Consider the following 18,256-nt stretch of genomic DNA (forward strand, 5'->3'; position numbering starts at 1 on the left):
TCACCATGGCCGAAGGGAGACTGATGCTGTGTAGTGACAGATGACGGATCCGTGGCACAGGAAAGAGTGATAGGTACATGATAAGTTGGGGCTGGAGTCATAGCACAGCGGGTAGGGCACTTGCCTTGCACACGGCCGACCCGGGTTCGATTCCTCCACCCCTCTCGGAGAGCCCGGCAAGCTTACTGAGAGTATCCCGCCCGCACAGCAGAGCCTGGCAAGCTCCCCATGGCGTATTTGCTATGCCAAACACAGGAACAACAAGTCTCACGATGGAGACGTTACTGGTGCCTGCTTGAGCAAGTTGATGAACAACGGGAGGACAGTGCTACAGTGCTACGTGATAAATTGATAATTGGTAAGCAATACAGATGACATGGATACAGGTACTCGATGGCTATAGCTAGATGTAAGTAGATGATGGATAAGAGGTAGACTGTAGAGTAGATGGTCCCATAGATAGCTAAGTGACAGGTCATCAGTAACAGATGATGAATGGGTGGGTGGGTGGTGGGCGGGTGGATTATGGGTGGATGGACGGGTGATGGGTGAGGGCTGCATGGGCAGATGGACAGTTGTGTGGTTGGGTGGACAATGGTGAGTCCCAGTGGAGATGGGCCCGTCGCCGTATCCGGGTCCAGCTTACCCGCGGGCTCCCGGATCCTCCTCCCGGCTGCCGACTTCCGCAGGACACTCCTCCCCGAGCTGAAGAGGCTAGTGAGCTCGTCCAGGGGGCTGCCAATGGGCCTGGCACTGGGGGGGCTGCAGGGCCCTGGGGAGGGGCAGTTGGAGTTGGCCCGGCGGGCGGCCTTCCCGGGGGAGGGCGGGGGCCTGGAGAAGGAGCTGCATGGCTTGGGGGGTGCCTTGGGCAGCTCGGGGCCGGCCGGGGCGTCGGGCATGAAGGCGAAATGCGTGGGTGGCCAGGGTGCAGCGGGCAGCCCCGGGGCCGGGGCCGCGGGGGCAGGCGGGGGTGTGGGCGGCGGGGACGCAGGGAGCGTCCCGCCGGGAACCAGGAGGCCGGGGGACACGGGCCTGTCGCCATCAGCTCGGTGGTGCTTAGAGCACTGTGGAGAGAGCGGGCTGGAGCCCTCGGGTGACACGGGGTACTTGAGGGTGGGCTCCAGCACCGGCAGCTTCTTCACGTCCAGGGGCGTCAGCGGGGACTCGTCGGAGGCAGGGGAGCAGGTGACGGGGGTGGGCGGGAACACCAGCAGGGGCGGCCGGTGGGGCAGCAGGTTGGGGAAGGGCGGGGGGATGTCCCACGCGTCCCTGCCAGCAGTCCCCGGCGCATGGTTGGGCCCGGCCTCCTCCGGGGGGGACGCGGGGGGCACGGGGTACTTCATCTCCTCGTACACGGCCTCCGCGTCAGCCGGGTCGGGGCTGCCCGCTCGCCCCACCATCTCGATGTACACGGGCTCTGCATCCTCGTGGGCGGGGGGCGTGTGAGGGCTGGGGGTCGCCGGCAGCCCAGCCACGCTGCCCGGGGTCCACGGCAGGCTGCCTCGGGGCCTGGCCGCCCGCAGGCCTGAGACCTCCTCGGAGGAGCCGCTCAGCTTGGTGTGGGGGCTTCGCTTGGGCTTGCGGGGCGGGGTCTTCTTCATGGCGCTGTAGTCGTCACTGTGGGGCCGCGGGCGGGTGAGGGCTGGGGGTGACAGGGCGAGGTCAGGGCGTCCCCCCGTCCCTGCATCTCAACACCCTCCAGCACTTGGGGGTCAGGGTGTTCTGCACCCCAACACCCTCCAGCACCCGGGCAAGGTTGGGGCATCCCCCCGTCCTGCACCCCAACACCCCCAGCACCCTGGTTCCTGACACCCCTGAGGACCCCGGAGAATGGCAGCTTTGAAGGTGGGTCGGGGTATAGGTGGGTGCTGAGGCCCCAGCTCCAGAGGGCCCGGGGAGGCGGGGGGTGTAGGAAGGGGTTTCAGGAGGGGTCTCGGGTTTGAAGCTGGAGGGGACTGGGGGCTGATGGCATCCTCCGGTCTCAGGAGAAACCGTCCCGGTGTCCAGGAAAGGCTTCTCCTTGGGGCACTGCCCCACACCCTCAGGGCGTCCGAAGGAACCGGTCAGCTTGTCAGCATCAGCTGGGGCGGCTGTGACTAGGGGCAAGACGTGGTGGAGGCAGGGGGGTCAGCTCCCGAGGGTCGTCATGTGGAGTGGGCGGCTGAGGCCGTCTGTGTGTCTGGATGCACGGGCGTGTGTTTGTGTGTGATGTGTGAATGAGTGAGCATAAATGTGTGTGTGTGTGTAGATAAGTGTGGTGTGTGTCTAAGTGTGTGTGTATGTATGAGCATGTGTGTATGTGTGCGGTGTGTGTGTGAGTGCACTGGAGTATGTGTGAGTGCACAAGTGTGTGTATGCGTGTATGAGGGCGCATGAGTGTGGGAGTGTGGCTGTGTGCATGATGAGAATGTGTGTGAGTATGTGGTTGTGTACTGTGTGTGGCTGTGAGTGTGCATGGGTGTGACTAAGTGAATATGGGTGCTTACAGGGATATGTGTGTGGGAGTGTGGGTGTGTGGTCGTGTATATGTATCTGTGCATGTGAGTGTGTACGTATGTGGTTATGTGTGTGTGCACATTTGCATGGAAGCCCATCTTTGACGCATCTGCAAGTGCGGGTTTGAGACTGTTCCAATAATTCACATTCTTTCCTCAGCATCACTCCCGGTCTTGCAGCTGACCCCTGGCCAGCTGGAGAGAGCAGAAACACAGTGGGCAGCAGGCAGGACCCCCACCCTGGCCCCACAGCCCACCCGACTCTTGGGAGCTTTCTGGGTGTGCCAGTCCTGGGACCATGGCCCATTCCTGTTCCCTTGGGGGTGGACGCTTCCATGCATAAACCGTCCCCTGGACAGAGTCCCTGAGGCACCACACATGTCTCCCTGGTCGCCGAGAACAAGAAACCTTCACGTCTTGTCCGTGAGAACAGAGGAATGACACAGTGCACCAAGGAAATATCTTCCTGCTGTGTGTGTCTGTATGTATGCATCCATGCTCACCTGCATATATTTGTGGACATGTATACACATGTGTGCACTTGAATATCTGGTGAACACGTATGTTAAAGTGCCATGTATGTGTGCTTGTGTATGCATGTGTCTGTGTGTGTGTGATGAGAGCCAATGTGCCTACTGCCGAGTCCATGGCTCAGAAACGGCCTTTCTGGGGGTCAGCTGGCTGCCCGGGCATCCTGGACCACAGGCGGGGCCAGTTCACAGAGAATCCAAGGAACACGGCAGCCCTGTACCTGCACTGGCCCACTGGCAGGGAGAGGACCCCGCGGCCTTTGCTCTCCAACCGGTCAGTACCGGTCCACCACTCCGGGCTGGGCAGGGCCCTGATGCTGGCCAGGACTGGTCCCCTGCATCCACCCTGGCCACTGTTCCCCTGGCACGGTGCCTGGCTCGCCCACTCTCGTCCCCGTGTGCTCTAGGGCCCCACAGGAAGGCTCATGGGAGACACTGACGTGTCCTGGGGACCAAGGTGCCCCTGAGGCCGAACGGTGGCAGCTCTGCTCTGCCGGTGACACGCTGCTGGACAGGGGTCACCCAGACCTCATTTCCCTCAGATTTCAGGCAGTAGAAAACAAGGCCTAAAAATACTCAGGCTAAAAATACATCAGTGTGCGAGGTTGGCGCAGAGCGGCACCTTGGAGGCTGGCGCTGGGCTCGCGGGTGACGGAGCAGAGGTGGCCGCGCAGTGGGATGAGCACCGCAGACCCGGCCTCCCACAAGCTCGGAGAAGGGACTGGACCAGAGGGGTCGAGGCGAGGGGCCCCCGGGAGCCCAGCTCTGCAGAGCGAGGCCTGGAAGGATCAGACACTGGTGCATTCCCTGGGGGCGCCGAGCACAGCTGGACAGGCCGGCGGGCCCAGTGTGGGGGAGCAGAGCCCCAGGCAGCCCCAGCACCACGCCCGGGACAGGGCCAGTGTCCTCCCCGCAGCTTTGCAGAGAGAAGCCGGGCCAGCCAGTGCTCGGACCCTGACAGACAAGTGTCCAAACGAGCGGCCTTCCTGCCCCCGAGGCACACGGCTGAGTCTGAAGTCCTCCCACCCCCATCCACACACCCTGCTCTCCTTGCTGGCCGGGACTTTGGGCCGCAGCGTGGGCCACCCCCTCCACAGGCTGCTGTCCCCTGCTCGGGCTGCTGGCCTCTCTTCCCGGGTCGCACCCTCCTCCCGCTGGCACTACACGTGGTGTCCCTGTGAACTGCCCTCTGACCACCCTGAAGGGGACCGTCCGGGGACCCAGTGCCAGGTCCGAGACCCTAGGGCTGGAACTTCCTGTGAAGGGGCCAGTCTTCCTCCCGGGGGCACCCAACTGCACTCTTCATCGGACGATGCTCAGGGAGCACTCCGGGTTGGGCTCGAGGAACCCTTTGGGGTTCTGGGGATAGAACCTGGGCCTTACTTACGCCTTACCTGATGGTTCTCTGGCCCGCCCTTCAGGAGCTTTGGGTTGTTTGGGGGCCAATGGTGCTCAGGGAGCACTCCTGCCCTGCACCCGGGAGCACTCATGCCCTGCACTTGGGAGCACTCCTGCCTTGCACTCAGGGAGCACCCCCTCTCTGCACTCGGGGAGCACTCCCGCACTCAGGGAGCACTCCCACATTGCACTCAGGGAGTACTCCCGCTCTGCTCTCAGGGAGCACGCCGGAGAGGGCGCTTGGGAACTCCTGTCCAGGCTTGTCCTGCCACGTGAACTCTCACATCTCCTCCCAGAGAGGCGTCCATGGCTCTTCCCCTTTTTTCTATCTGGGGTTCATGGATTTGCAAAGGAATCATCTTCTCCCCTCTGTCCTGCTGTGTTTTCGGGGTTTTCCACCCTCCATACCCAGCTGCCTCCTCTCCTCACATGCGCTATGCTCTGGAGGGTGACAGAGAGCCTGGGGGGGGGGCAAAGTCTTGCGTGTGGGTGTCTGTGTGCATGTCTGTCCATGTGCGTCTATGTGTGTCCGTGTGTGTGCCCATGTGTATCCATGTGTTAGCAAGTCTCTGTGTGTCCACATGTACCCATGTGTCTTTGTGTTAGCAAGTCTGTGTGTCCACGTGTACCCATGTGTCCATGTGTTAGCACGTCTGTGTGTGTCCACATGTGTCTATGTGTTAGCACGTCTGTGTGTGTCCACATGTGTCTATGTGTTAGCATGCCTGTGTGTCCATGTGTACCCTTTGTGTGTCCATGTGTTAGCATGTCTCGGTGTTCCTGGGTGTTAGCATGTCTGTGTGTCCACGTGTACCCATGTGTGTTTGTGTGTGTCCACCTGTGTCTATGTCTGGATGTTAGCATGTCTGTGTGTATCCACGTGTAGTGGTGTGTGTCCGTGTGTTAGCATGTCTGTGTGTGTCTGTGTGTCCGTGTGTTATCATATCTGTATATGCCCACATGTATCCATGTGTGTGTCCACCTGCTCCCTCTGTCCAGGAAGGGAGTGCTCTGGCTGTGCGGTGTTGCACGCTGATGTGGCCTTCAGGGCTGTGCCCAGGGTCCATGTGAGTGTGATTGGGAATCACTGTGTGCAGGTGATGCCCTTGCTTTCCAGGGCTCTGGAAGCAGATCTCTCAGCAGACACAGAGCATCAGTGGCCATATGCGGGGTCGGAGAGGAAGGACCGAAACTTCCCTGGTTCCAGAAAAAGGTGCAAGGCCCCAATCCACACCCTTTTGCTATTTGGTTGCAAAATTTCCCTCCCTGAACGTGGCCAGGCTGTCAGTGTGCTTCCTGCTAAGGGCCACTGCGTCACAGGAAGCACACACAGGCCACGGTGGGGTCCACCTTTCCATGCATGTGGACAGACAAAGCACAGGGGTTTCCAGAGCGGCTGACCCATGCAGGGGGGGGGGTGCGGGGGAGGGGTATGGTCCTGATGGTGAGTAGCCTCCCCTAGAGGCTCCATCGGACATTCCAATGTTATTCATAGTTCTTGATGAGGTGCTGGATTTCTTTCTTTTAGAACCCTCTGGGAGGAGGGTGTGCCCGCCCCACCCGGCCCTCACCTTCCTGGGCCGACTCCCGGGCCGCCCAGAGGCAGGCGCTCACAGCCTCGTAGGAGGCGCTCAGCCGCGTGCTGGGGTCCCTCTTGGGCTTGGGCGGGGGCTGCCTTCGGGGCGAGGGGAGGCCGGCGCTGTCATCCAGGCTGAACACGGAGTGCAGTGACGGGGAGCGGCAGGACGGGGTGGCCAGGGCCTGCAGCAGGCTGTCCACAGCGACCAGGGCTCGGGGGGCACCCTTGTCTTCAGCGCTTGGGGAGCAAAACCAGAAACAAGGTGACTCCGGGCGCCCAAACCCACCTCCCACTCAGACACAGACACCCCCGCCTGTGGACCCTGTTCCTGTGAGCCGGACCCCCAGCCCTGTGGGCATCGGCCTGAGCTTGTCTCTCCTTCAGTTAGTTTGGGGTCATACCCAGAGGTGCTTGGGGCTCATTCCTGGCTCTGTGCTCATGGGTCACTGCAGGCTTCTTTTCTTAGGAGAAACGAGCACCTTGGAGGGCCCCAGACTTGAGTGGACGCACACAAAGGCCCCCTCTTGGGGAGGCTGCACCAGCTCTCAGCCCCAAACCTGCACTTCTGCTAGAATGACCGATTCCGGGGATCCCGTTTCACTGAGCCCCTGGTGCATCCAGGAGGGCACTAATCACTCTCCTCCCCCATGAAAGTGGACGCTGGACCCAACGCTGCAGGCAACGTGGGAAGCATCACCTCGTCTCCCTTCTGTTCCTCAGGGTCGGCAGCGGGGAGACCCGCACGGCACACATACCCCGTGTCCAGTGCTTGTGCCTGTGCAGACGCCTGCCTGGGGCCCAGGACGTGGCACCACCAGAACATGGCAGAGAGGGAGATGTCCGCCACCTCTCCCCCCTCAGGCCACAAGCCGCCAAGTTGGGAAACTGAGGGTGGTTCCCTCCAGCAGGGGGACGATAAACACTATCCTGGAAGTGGGGTGAAACTGATGGTTCTCCGCCTCAGACCCTTCCTTCTGGACCACCCATCGGGGGAATCCGGCTAGCCAGGCGCCGGCCCTTCCGGCACGGGATCCCTGAGTGTTTGTGTTTATAATTATATCTTTGTGTGACACAACCCGCCGAGCACAGCCCGACACCCGGGGCGGCAGTGGAAACCCTGAGATGAAAGCCTGGCACTCGCGGGTAATTTGTTTCCCTGTAATGTTTAATTACAGTTTTCCATACAAAGGTAGGGTGGTGTTTTTGGTATTTAATCAAGGAAATATTTGAAGCTAATTAAGCCAGAGACACAATGCCACCTAATAGAAAGAAATCATTTGACATCGCTGCAAAGGCAAGAGAGCCCATTTTCCAAGAGAGACAATTAGGACCGCATTCCCGTGGGAAAAAAAACAGCATCTCTGGGCAGTAGATTTCAGAGGGAAGCGGGCCCCGGGGAGGGCTAAGTCCCCGGCCAGGGTCTCCTGCAGCTCCCAGAGGGCCCCGAGAGCTCACCCAGCCCCCTCCCACCCTGTGTGTGGCTGCCGGGGTCTCTTCCCTTTGGGGCTCAGATTCCCAGGTTTGTTTGTTTTTTTCCCATTTTTTAATTTTATTTTTGCCAGGGGTCTTGGACCCGCCAGTCATGTTCAGGGCTGACTCCCGGCGGTGTGCAGGGGACGGTGAGTACTGCTGGTCTGCTCAGGGATAGCAGGCGCAAGGCCTCTGTCCTCTCTCAGTCTCTGCGCTGCTGTGGCCGCAGGGGCAAGAACCTCGCTCTAAGCACCGAGCAGAGACGGCCAGGGGCCGGGATCACGGCAGGGGTCTCGGGAGGAGGCAGAGGGGAGAAGGCCCAGCCTGGCCACCCGCCGCTCCCCCTTCCCACCCCCCAACCCCCCACCCCCCGCCGTGCCAGGCCACGGGGCTTCCCGCAGGCCTTACCGTCTGCCTCCCTCCTCCGGCGCCAGCCTGGCCTCCAGCTTCTCCGCTGCGCTCCTGAGCCGGTGCTCCTCGCGGGCGACGTCGGACGCATTCTGCAGCACCAGCGCCTCGTAGGTCCTCAGCCCCAGCGCCTCGGTGGCCTGCAGGAAGCTGTGGATGGACGTGGCCTCCCGGTGCCCGCTGGTCCTTCTGTGCAGCAAGCGGCGGCGAGCGAGGAAGCCTCTGATCACTGCCAAGAGACAGAGGGAGTCAGGAGCGGGCAGGGCCAGGCGCAAGGGACAGAGGGGGTCAGGGACGGGAAGGGCCAGGCCCGAGGGACAGCCACCCCCAGCTGGCCGCCACAGAAAACAGTCCAGTCTCACGTGAATAATGAACCGGCAGTCCTTTGTCCTTGACATGGACATTCTAGAACATTCTAATCTCACAGAAAGAGGGCTGTAAGGTCAGGAATGAGTCACCTACAGTCCTGTGTCCTTGATTCCAGAACATTCTAATCTCACATAAAGGGGGGTATAAGGTCAGGAACGAGCCACCTACAATCCTGTGTCTTTGACATGGACATTCCAGAACATTCTAATCTCACATAAAGAGGGGGTTGTAAGGTCAGGAATGAGTCATCTACAGTTCTGTGTCCTTGATTCCAGAACATTCTAATCTTACATAAAGAGGGCTGTAAGGTCAGGAATGAGTCATCTACAGTCCTATGTCCTTGATTCCAGAACATTCTAATCTCACATAAAGAGGGCTGTAAGGTCAGGAATGAGTCATCTACAGTCCTGTGTCCTTGATTCCAGAACATTCTAATCTCACATAAAGAGGGCTGTATGGTCAGGAATGAGTTACCTACAGTCCTGTATCTTTGGACATTCTAGAACATTCTAATCTCACATAAAGAGGGTGTAAGACCAGGAATGAGCCACTTATAGCCCTGTGTCCTTTATTCCAGAACATTCTAATCTCACATAACCAGGCCTTTGAGTTCAGGAGTGATAGACCTCCAGTGCTGTATCCTTGAGGTGAACATTCTAGAACATTCTAATCTCACAGTCACAGGGCTGTAACACGTGCATTTACCTATATATTTCACTATGCTTCTTTCCTCAATCTATCTGATGCTGACAGACCAATGAGAAAACGTGAGTCCACCCCTCCGGGAATTCGGGGCGTGGTGCCAGATCACAAGAGCCGACACGATGCTCAGCATCCTGCCACGTTGTGTTCCCAGTGCTGTAGTGAGCCACGGAACGCCCTTCCTGTCCTTGGGGGCGGGGGAGCAGGGAGCAAGGGGGCTAGCTGCGCTGTGGTGACCGTAGCAGTGGACACTTGCAGCCCTGAGGCATGAGGCCACACTTGGCCATGACAAACGAGTGGCTGTGTCCACCTGTACCCCAGGTGGGAGGGTCGGGGGGGTGACACACTCTTCCCGAGACAGGGAATCGCGGGCTGTGAACCAGGCTGGGAGCTTCCCGCCAGGATGCCCACCGGTGGGGGGGGGGCACTGAGGGGAGGGCAGGGACCCCGGGTGTCTCTGGCCTCTGGGGTCCCCTCACTTCTGTTCCCACCTTTCTGAGTTAAAGGGGTTGTTAGAATGGAGGAGACTGTGGGCCACCCAGTGGTGTCTGTGCTCCTGCTCTGCTCAGGGTCACTCCTGCCGGGGCCAGGGGACCACACGTAGGGCCCGAAGTGACCGAGGTAGGCCTGTGTGGCACCTTCTCTGCCACCCTCTCTCGGGCCCAGGAATGTGCTATTCCCTGGGAGAAGGTGCGTCTAGCAAGCATCGGACTGCAGGGAGGGGTGAGGCGGGGCGGGGCATGCAGGGGAAGGACCGTCCCTGTGGTCCTGGCAAGCCGACACCATGAGGCTGGACGCCACAGCAGGGCCAGTGCCACGGGGAGGCCAGGAGTGGTGGGGGGCTGGGGACCCTGCACTTCCCCTATCCCAGTGGGGGGACCCAGGTATCCTCGCTGAGTCACCCCTACCCCCAGCTGTCCAGCAGGGATGGAGGCCGTGGAGGGCAGGCCCTGATGCTGCGTGTCTGGGAACCTGGGGCCCCTGCCTCATACTCAGGCCAGCTGCCCCGAGCCACCTCCAGAAGCCCCGACCTCTCCCCAGCCAGGCCAGCTGCGGAAGTGCCACCCCCAGGGAGACGAGGGAGCAACGGCCCACAGGGGCTGTGGTGGGACCTGGCACCCGGCTCTGGACCCTGAGCAGGTTGGGGGTCCCTGAGCAGATCTCAAGTTACTGAGTGGGTTTGGGGGTTCCTGAATGGATACAGGCGCCCTGGGAGGTTCGGGGGTTCCTGAGTGGGTCTGGGGGGTCATGAGTAGGTCTGGGGGTTACCAAGTAGGTCTGGGGGTTTCAAAGTGGGTCTGGGGGTCACTGAGTGGGTCTGGGGGTCACTGAGTGGGTCTGAGGGTTCCTGAGTGGGTCTGGGGGGGTCCTGAGTGGGTCTGGGGGTCGCCGAGTGGGTGTGGAGGTTCCTGAGTGGGTCTAGGGGGTCCTGAGTGGAGGTTGCTGAGTGGGCCTGGAGGGTCCTGAGTGGGCCTGGGGGTTGCTGAGTAGGTCTGGGGGGTCTGGGAGTCACCGAGTGGGTTTGGGGGTTCCTGAGTGGGTCTGGGGGGTCCTGAGTGGAGGTTGCTGAGTGGGCCTGGGGGGTCCTGAGTGGGTCTGGGGGTCACCGAGTAGGACTGGGGGTTCCTGAGTGGGTCTGGAGGTTCCTGAGTGGTTCTATGGGTTTCTAAGAGGTTCTATGGGTTCCTGAGTGGGTCTGGAGGCTCCTGAGTGGGTCTGGGGGTTCCTGAGAAGATCTTGGATTCCTGAATGGGTCTGGGGGTCCTGAGTGATCTGGGGTCTGAGCCCTGCTTTTGTCACTAGCACCCCCGCACAGGAGCTCAGGGCCCATCCACAGCCTCAGTCCCGCTCAGGGAACCCCAGTGATCCCTTCTGGCCTGTACGCCCAGCCCGCCCGCATGGGCGTGTCGCTGATTCTCTAGGGGGCAGGCGTGGTCTTGGCTGTGTAGGCGGCGTGGTTACCTCTTTGGCAGGTGATGGTCTTTCTCTGCAGCTGCAGGCTCAGGGCGCCGAGCTGCTCCGTATGCCAGTGCCGCAGGAACACCTTCCGGGCGCCCATCTGCAACACAGTCCACGCTCGGACCAGCACGGGAAGGGCAGGGGAGAAAAGCAGCTCCAGGGCGAGCTCCGGGGCTCTAAGCACCCTGTACTTCAGCCCTGTGCTGGGGGCTCTGCACACACACACACACACACACAGTCACAAACACACTCACACACACTCACACACATACACTCACACACACTCACACACATACACTCTCACAGTCACACTCACACACATACACTCACACCCTCACACATACACTCACACACATTCACACACACACATTCACACACTCGTAAACACTCACACACTCACACAGTCACACTCTCACACACATACACTCACACACATTCACACACTCACACATACACTCACACACATTCACAGGCTCACAGACACACACATTCACACACTTACAAACACACACACTCACACACAGTCACACACACACTCACACACACATTCACACACAGACACACACATTCTCACACACTCCCTCCGCACTCACACACACATACACTCACTCACACACACACTCACACTCACACACACACACACGGGCAGCGCAAACCCTCATGGTGCCCCAGGCCGGGTGGCCCTGTGCCTGGCTAGTCACTCACGATAGGGAGCAGCGTGACCCCAGAGCCCCACCGGGAGATGACCCGTCCCCAAAGCGCCCGGCCAGAGCCACCCCTCATCCTGCTTTGACCATTTCTTCCCTCGGCTTATAAAGGGAACAGTCCACGCATGGGAAAGGTGCACGGAATCCCCGGAGCAAGGCATCCGGCAGCTGAGCACAACCACCCGCTCTAGGAAAGGTGTTATTGCCAGTGGAAAATTATGTTTTCCATCACGATACTTAAATATTCCATTTCCACTGCCATTTAACTATCCTATGAATCAGATGCTGGGTATTGTCTCACATGGCATGTTTAGCCAACACGCTTCTTTTCTGCCAGGTTGTCTTTGGCAGCTCCCCACACAGTGCTCGGCTGTGCTCGGGATGGTGCCAGGATCATGTGGGTTGTCAGGTTCAAACCAGGCCGGCGATATGCAAGGCCAGCGCCCTACACCTGCCCTCTCTCCCCCCCCACCCCTCTCAGCCGGATGCATCCAGAACTGAAGCTCCCAGACAGACAGATTATCAGGTCATCCATGAGGGGAACAGGGTTAGGGTAGGGGTGAGGTGGGGTTAGGGTTAGGGTTAGGGTAGGGTTTAGGGTTAAGGTAGGGGTGGGGTTAGGGTTAGGGTTTGGGTAGGGGTTAGGGTTAAGGTAGGGGTGGGGTTAGGGTTAGGGTTTGGGTAGGGTTAGGGTTACGGTAGGGGTGGGGTTAGGATTATGGTAGGGTAGTGGTGGGGGTGGGGTTAGGGTTTTGGTTAGGGCTAGTTAGGGGTGAGGTTAGGGTTAGGGTTTGGGTAGGGTACGGGTGGGGTTAGGGTGGTAGTGGGGTAGGGTAGGGGTGGGTTAGGATTTGACAGGGTAGGGTTAAGGCTGGGTTGGGGCTAGGGTTGGTCAGTGTTGCATTAGAGTAGGGTTGGGTCAGGTTAGTGTTGGGTTAGGGTTTGGGCTGTGTCAGGGCTCTGGTTTGGGTAGAGTTTGGGTTGGTTAGTGTTGGGTTAGGTTTTCCCAAAGGTGGGTTAGGATTAGTCTATTTAGGGTTTGGTTAGGTTTTGCAAAAGGATTAGGGTTGGGTTGGCAGCTTTGGGGGTTCCCTAGGGAGGAATTCTCCCAATGCTTTTCCTTCTAGCGGCTACACCATGAATGTTTTTCAGAAAGCAATTCCAGCATGTCACCAAGTGAGTAATGATGAGTGACTCAAGCCAGTCAGCAGAAGGCCTGGAATGCCCTCCCAGCCATGCCCAAGCGCCCCTCACCCCCTCTCAGGCACCATGTCCACAAGCACCTCTGGACACCTCACTGTGCTGAGCTGCTTCTCTGTCACTCACGGGCTTGGGAGCACAGGCTCTGACGGGGGCAGCCACCTCCCAAAGCCGCCGTCTCTGAGGCCAGAGACCCCTGGAGATGCCCCAACACCAGCCCGTCAGCCGTGAGATTGCCCCGTCCTGAAGACTCACAGGTTTCAGCAGGGCTGGGGACACCAAGTGGCCATGCCGTGGCTGCCCCCGCATCCTGCCGCCATGTCCACACCACAGACCACCTGCGAGAGACATCACAGGGAGCGCGGCAGGCCAAGAGGTTGGGCTGAGGTTCCCTTGGGTCCCTCTGCCACGTGGCTGCCCTGCACGCCTGCCCCCTCCCCACCGTCCCCCCTCTGCCTCCCAGTGATTTTCCACGGCTGCTGTTTCCCTGTCTCTGGCTGGCTTGTCTTGGCAGCCGCCGGGAGAACAGTTGGTTCTGTCTGAGCATCGCAGAACAGGACTGGGAGGCAGCCCCGGGAAGGGGTAGTACTCAGTGCCCCGTGTGCAGGGCTCAGGGGAGCTGTGTCGGGGGGGGTTGTGTTTGAGCCCGAGTCTGGGTGGCCGTGTGGGGGGAGGGGGTGTGAGGGGGCAGCCACAGGAGGAGGAGGGGCGCGACTTTGGTGCACACGTTCCGTCTCCAGAGCAGACGCATCTCGGGAGAGGCGCTGGGTCCGAGGGTCGGGTGGACACAAGGGTCGCTGCCTGACTGCTGCCGGCGGGGGCTGGGGATGCTGGGCGTAAGGAGAGGCACCGAGAGTGCAAGCCCTTGCAAGCCTGTAGGCTTCGAGGGAGTGGCAGGGACGTGGCAGCCCTGAGGCCTGCCTGGGTGTTCTGAACCGGGCAGGGGTGAGGCCAAACAACCTGGGACCAATCTATCCTGGGCCAAACTATCTTTTGCCAATCCATGTGGGACCAACTCTCTTGTGCTAATCTCTCTGGGGCCAAACCATCTGGCCTCGTGCCGTGCCCCATGTGTCTGCCTCCAATCCCCCAGGAACTGTGGGTGGCCCGAGAGGGCACCAGAAGGTTCCGGAGCTGCGTGTTAGGAAAGTCTCGCGTGGGGTTGATTCCAGCTGTGTGGAGGGCAGACCCCAAGCTGGACGCTCAGAGCGTCGGATGCAGCAGTTTGGTCATAGCTCGGCGGGCAGGGGGCATGACTGACTTCCCCCGGGGGCCCAGGAGACGCAGGAATGTCACCCTAGAGGGCACCGCCGGGACCCAGGATTCCCCTAGCCCGGCAGCGCTGACCCTGCCATGGATCGGCCTGCTGATGCCAGGCACAGCAGCCACACCTCCTCCAGGAAGGCCACTGGGTGCCTCAGCTCAGACACAGGGGAGGAAGGAAGAGACACACGGTGACACAGGGCCGAGAAGGGACGGGAACAGTGAGCAGTCTGGCCCTGAGTGTGTGAGCAGTCCTGGAAGTCAGAGGTTAGAAGGATGGGGAGTGAAGAGATGTGGCGGGTGGCATGAAAGATGGGGCCCAGAGAAGGCTGGGCAGGGCCTTCGGACCCTGAGGATGCAGGGGGAGGCAGCGTTTGGGCAGAGCTGAGACCTCCTGGGGAGTGTGTCTGGGGGTACGTCTGTCCCCCACGGCGAGGCGGGTCAGTGGTGGCGGGGAGATGGGGAGGGCAGAGGCGGGCAGGGCAGGCACACCGTCCACAGGGCCGGGGCCAGGGTGGAATAGCAGACACAGAGGATGCTGAGTCAGGAGCACGGCTCAAGCCTCAGCCCATGGAAACTCCTGGGGATTCTGGAACCTTCCCACAGTGTCCATGACAGTGCCCCGACAGAAGGAAACCAAAGTCTCGAGAGTGAACAGATTTCAGCTCAGCGTGAAGAGGCGAGGACGGGGGTTTGAAACCATTCTGCAAATGCTCCACTGACACAGGAGATGGTGGCTTGGCCCTACCATTCATTCGGGGGTCTCCGGGGGCACAGGGGCCAGGAGTAGGCCCTGCTGACTTCTGAATGTGGCCCCAAAACTGATGCCTTACTATCATATCGTCTACAAATAGTGATAGCTTGGTCTCTTCCTTTCCTATCTGGATGCCATTGGTATCTTTTTCTTGCCTAACTGCTATATTGAATAGAGCTTCAGTACTATATTGAATAGGAGTGGTGAGAGCAGGCAACCTTGTCTTGTTCCCGATCTTAGAGGAAAGACTTTTAGATTCTCCCCATTGGGAATGATGCTTGCTGCGGGCTTGTGGTAGATGGCTTTGCCTATACTGAGGAAAGTTCCTTCCATGCCCGCTTTGCTGAGAATTGAGAAGGCAGCTGGAATAGAAAAAGGATCACTAAGTCAATGATGGTTGGAGGGATCACTTGGGATGGGAGATGTGTGCTGGCAGTAGATAAAGGACCAAACATGATGTCCTCTCAAAATTAAAGAAACACTGGTACATCTACACAAGGGAATACTATGCAGCTGTTAGGAAAGATGAAGTAATGAAATTTGCTTATAAGTGGAAGGTCATGGAGAGCATCATGCTAAAAGTGAAATGTGTCAGAAAGCGAGGGACAGACACAGAAGGACTGCGCTCATTTGTGGGACATAAAATTACAATGAGACTGTCACCCAACAACAGTAGAGACAAGGGCCAGGAATAATGCCCCATAGTTGGCAGTCTACCTCATGAGCTGCGGGAGAAGACAGCTGGGATAGAGAAGGGATCACTAAGCCAGTGAGGGTTGGAGGGATCCCTTGGGATGGGAGATGTGTGCTGAAAGTAGATAAAGGACCAAATGTGATGGCCTCTCAGTATCTGTATTGCGAACCATAATGCCCCAAAGTAGAGAGAAAGTATGAGCGAAACTGTCTGCCAGAGGCAGGGGGAAAGTTGGAAAGGGGAGGGGGGGAATACTGGGGACATTGGTGGTGGGGAATGTGCACTGGTGGGGGGATGGGTGTTTGATCATTGCATGATTCAAACTCAAACATGAGAGCTTGTAACTGTAGCTCATGGTGAGTCAATTAAAAAAAGAAAAGAGTAACTGAGGCCGTATTTGCATCCCATGTTCGCTCACTGAACTCTGGCCCTGATGCCAGGTTGCCCCGTGGGCACGTTCGGGAAGAGAGAGGGGGCTGAGGCTCTGCTCGGAGAGTGGGAGGCGACTCCTGGGAGTGAGGACCAGGGAGGAGGGAAACCCAGAGATCATGGGCTCATCATGCAGTTATGGGCACCACAGAGACCCAAAGCCACACAGTCCACCCTCTCTGAGTGCTGGATGCTGGGCCACTTCTTTCAACAGGAAGAAAAAGACACTTTGGAGAGTCTGATCCGCGGGCAAGGTCATGCAGAAAGTTTGTAGAGGAGTTCAATAGGGCGAGCGCTCCAGGCCCAGTCACCGGGCTCGGTAGTCCTGCCAGGAATGGGTGGAGAACCCAGAGCCCCCCTTTCTCAGCCCACAGGGTCCCACCCATTGTACATACTGTGGGAGAGTGGCTGGCAGGTACCCAGGGGTCCCCACTCTGCAAACGAGCACCCCATCCACTTGAAAACCCCATATCTTGATCCTGTTATCAACAGTGGCCATCTCCTACTCAACTTTCATCCACCCCAAACCTCCCAACCCTCTGAGCTGTAAATGGTCACATTCCACCTACGCCCAGACCCTCTAGGGGTTATCCAAGTTTATGGGTCCCTATTTGTCATATTGATATCTTAAAATTTACTTCCTGTTCTCTTGTCTACACAATTCCAGTAGCTCCTCCAAATTGTTCCAGCTCTCAGAAATCTATTTTCTAAACGACCTTCGGAACCGTCTTTCTAATCACCAGTGTCATCAAGTTAGTCACATCAAAGCAGGCCAGGAGTTTCCGGATAACCTTTGGGTTCTGCAGAGTTTGAACAGACTTGCAGCGCAGGTCCCTTTCCAACACAGACTAAGGATTCTCGGTTCCATTCGATCGCTTGCTGGGTTGAGTGGGAACTCGTCTCTCCCCTCTGATTTAACATACTCTCTGTCCTCAACTTTCACATCGCTTGGGTCACCCACTGGATAAGAACTAGTCATGGTCTGTCATACAGATAGTTCAGAGGGCCAGGGGTCTGATGGGAAGCAGCTGGTGTAACAGAGTTAAGTGTTTTCCATGCACCACAAATCCAAGTGAAATGGGGATGCTCACACCATGCGACTCTTGTCTGAGTCTCTTGCATTTTAATCTGAATACTCCTGATCCCTGTGAAGTATCAGAGGGGCCGCACTAGTGTTTAAATTTGTGTGGGGGGGGTAGTGGCTGGGTTAATGTTTGAAAGGTCATCATTTACATGCAGTCAGGTGAAATCAAGAAAAGCAAACAAACATTACCATAAAGAAAGCTTATTTTTTCATGAATGAATTATAAACTCAGGTATTAAAAAGCTGACTTACATATTATACCCTACACACAAGGTAATAACAAAATAGATGAAAGATTTAGCAAAGAAGTTCAGAAGAAGAAACACAAATATCAGATGAACTCGCTGATCTGGGGTGTATGGAACAATGGGGGAAGGGAAAGCCAGGCAGCGGGAGTGTGTGTGTGTGTGTGTGTGTGTGTGTGTGTGTGTGTGTGTGTGTCCCTGGGCCACCCTGGAGCGAGGATGGGAGCATGGAAGGAAGGGAGGGGTGAAGCTGAGGGGCCAGGCCATGGCGCAGGACAGGCCTGGAACAACACCAGGGGCAAAGAGCTCACGTGTCTCTACCTGAATCACAAATCAGAAAGCACAAGATCGAAACAATAGCTAGCAGACTGTCGAGGTGAAAGGCGTCGGGCTGGACAGGAACTGGGCCCATCGGCAGAGGGAAGTGGACCCCAGTGATGGGGCTGGAGTTGGAACTCTGTATTCCCGAAATCCAACTATGGATAATGTCATCAATCATGGAGCCTAAATAAAAAGTCAATACAAAAATGACTTCAGGGCTGAGAGTGTTCGCCAGGTGAGCCCGTATTCTGCATGAGGCAGGTGTGTGTGTGTGGGGGGGGTGTGGTCACTGTTTTAAAACAGTGAATGATTTCAGCAGGAGTGAAGGCGTGTGGATGAGGCGGCGAGCTCAGTCCTTAAAAGAGAAAAACTTAGCATAGCACCCGAAACCGTAAGCTCAGGAGAAGGGAAACTGGGTGACGAGCAACTTGACACCAACTTCATGGATATGTCTGTAGCCTGGACTTCAACTGCAAACACAAATGAAGCCAAAACAACTAGATCGAACCAAAACGTTTCTGCACAGTAACAGAAATCAACATCAAAATGAAAAGGGGGGTGGTGAAGGGTGTCAACTCGCTAGTTGGGGTCATGACAGCATATGCCATTGTTAAATTACAATGCTATAAACACAAAACATGTATGTTAG

At 57.9% G+C, this 18,256-nt stretch overlaps 1 protein-coding gene across 1 annotated transcript in view; it reads right to left on the reverse strand.

Moving 5' to 3' along the window:
- The window catches only part of MYO16 (myosin XVI), a 142,591-nt gene that overhangs the window by 42,874 nt on the left and 81,461 nt on the right, over positions 1–18,256 (reverse strand). Inside the window, exons 10-13 of the mRNA XM_056109959.1 lie at positions 10,914–11,010; positions 7,881–8,109; positions 5,995–6,239; positions 647–1,642 (exon numbers count right to left, since the gene is read on the reverse strand). Coding sequence (XP_055965934.1) covers positions 647–1,642; positions 5,995–6,239; positions 7,881–8,109; positions 10,914–11,010 — 1,567 coding nt within the window. The remainder of the gene's footprint in view (positions 1–646; positions 1,643–5,994; positions 6,240–7,880; positions 8,110–10,913; positions 11,011–18,256) is intronic.

This window comes from Sorex fumeus, unplaced genomic scaffold (assembly GCF_029834395.1).
Source record: "Sorex fumeus unplaced genomic scaffold, SorFum_2.1 ptg000008l, whole genome shotgun sequence".
Classification (NCBI taxonomy): domain Eukaryota; kingdom Metazoa; phylum Chordata; class Mammalia; order Eulipotyphla; family Soricidae; genus Sorex; species Sorex fumeus.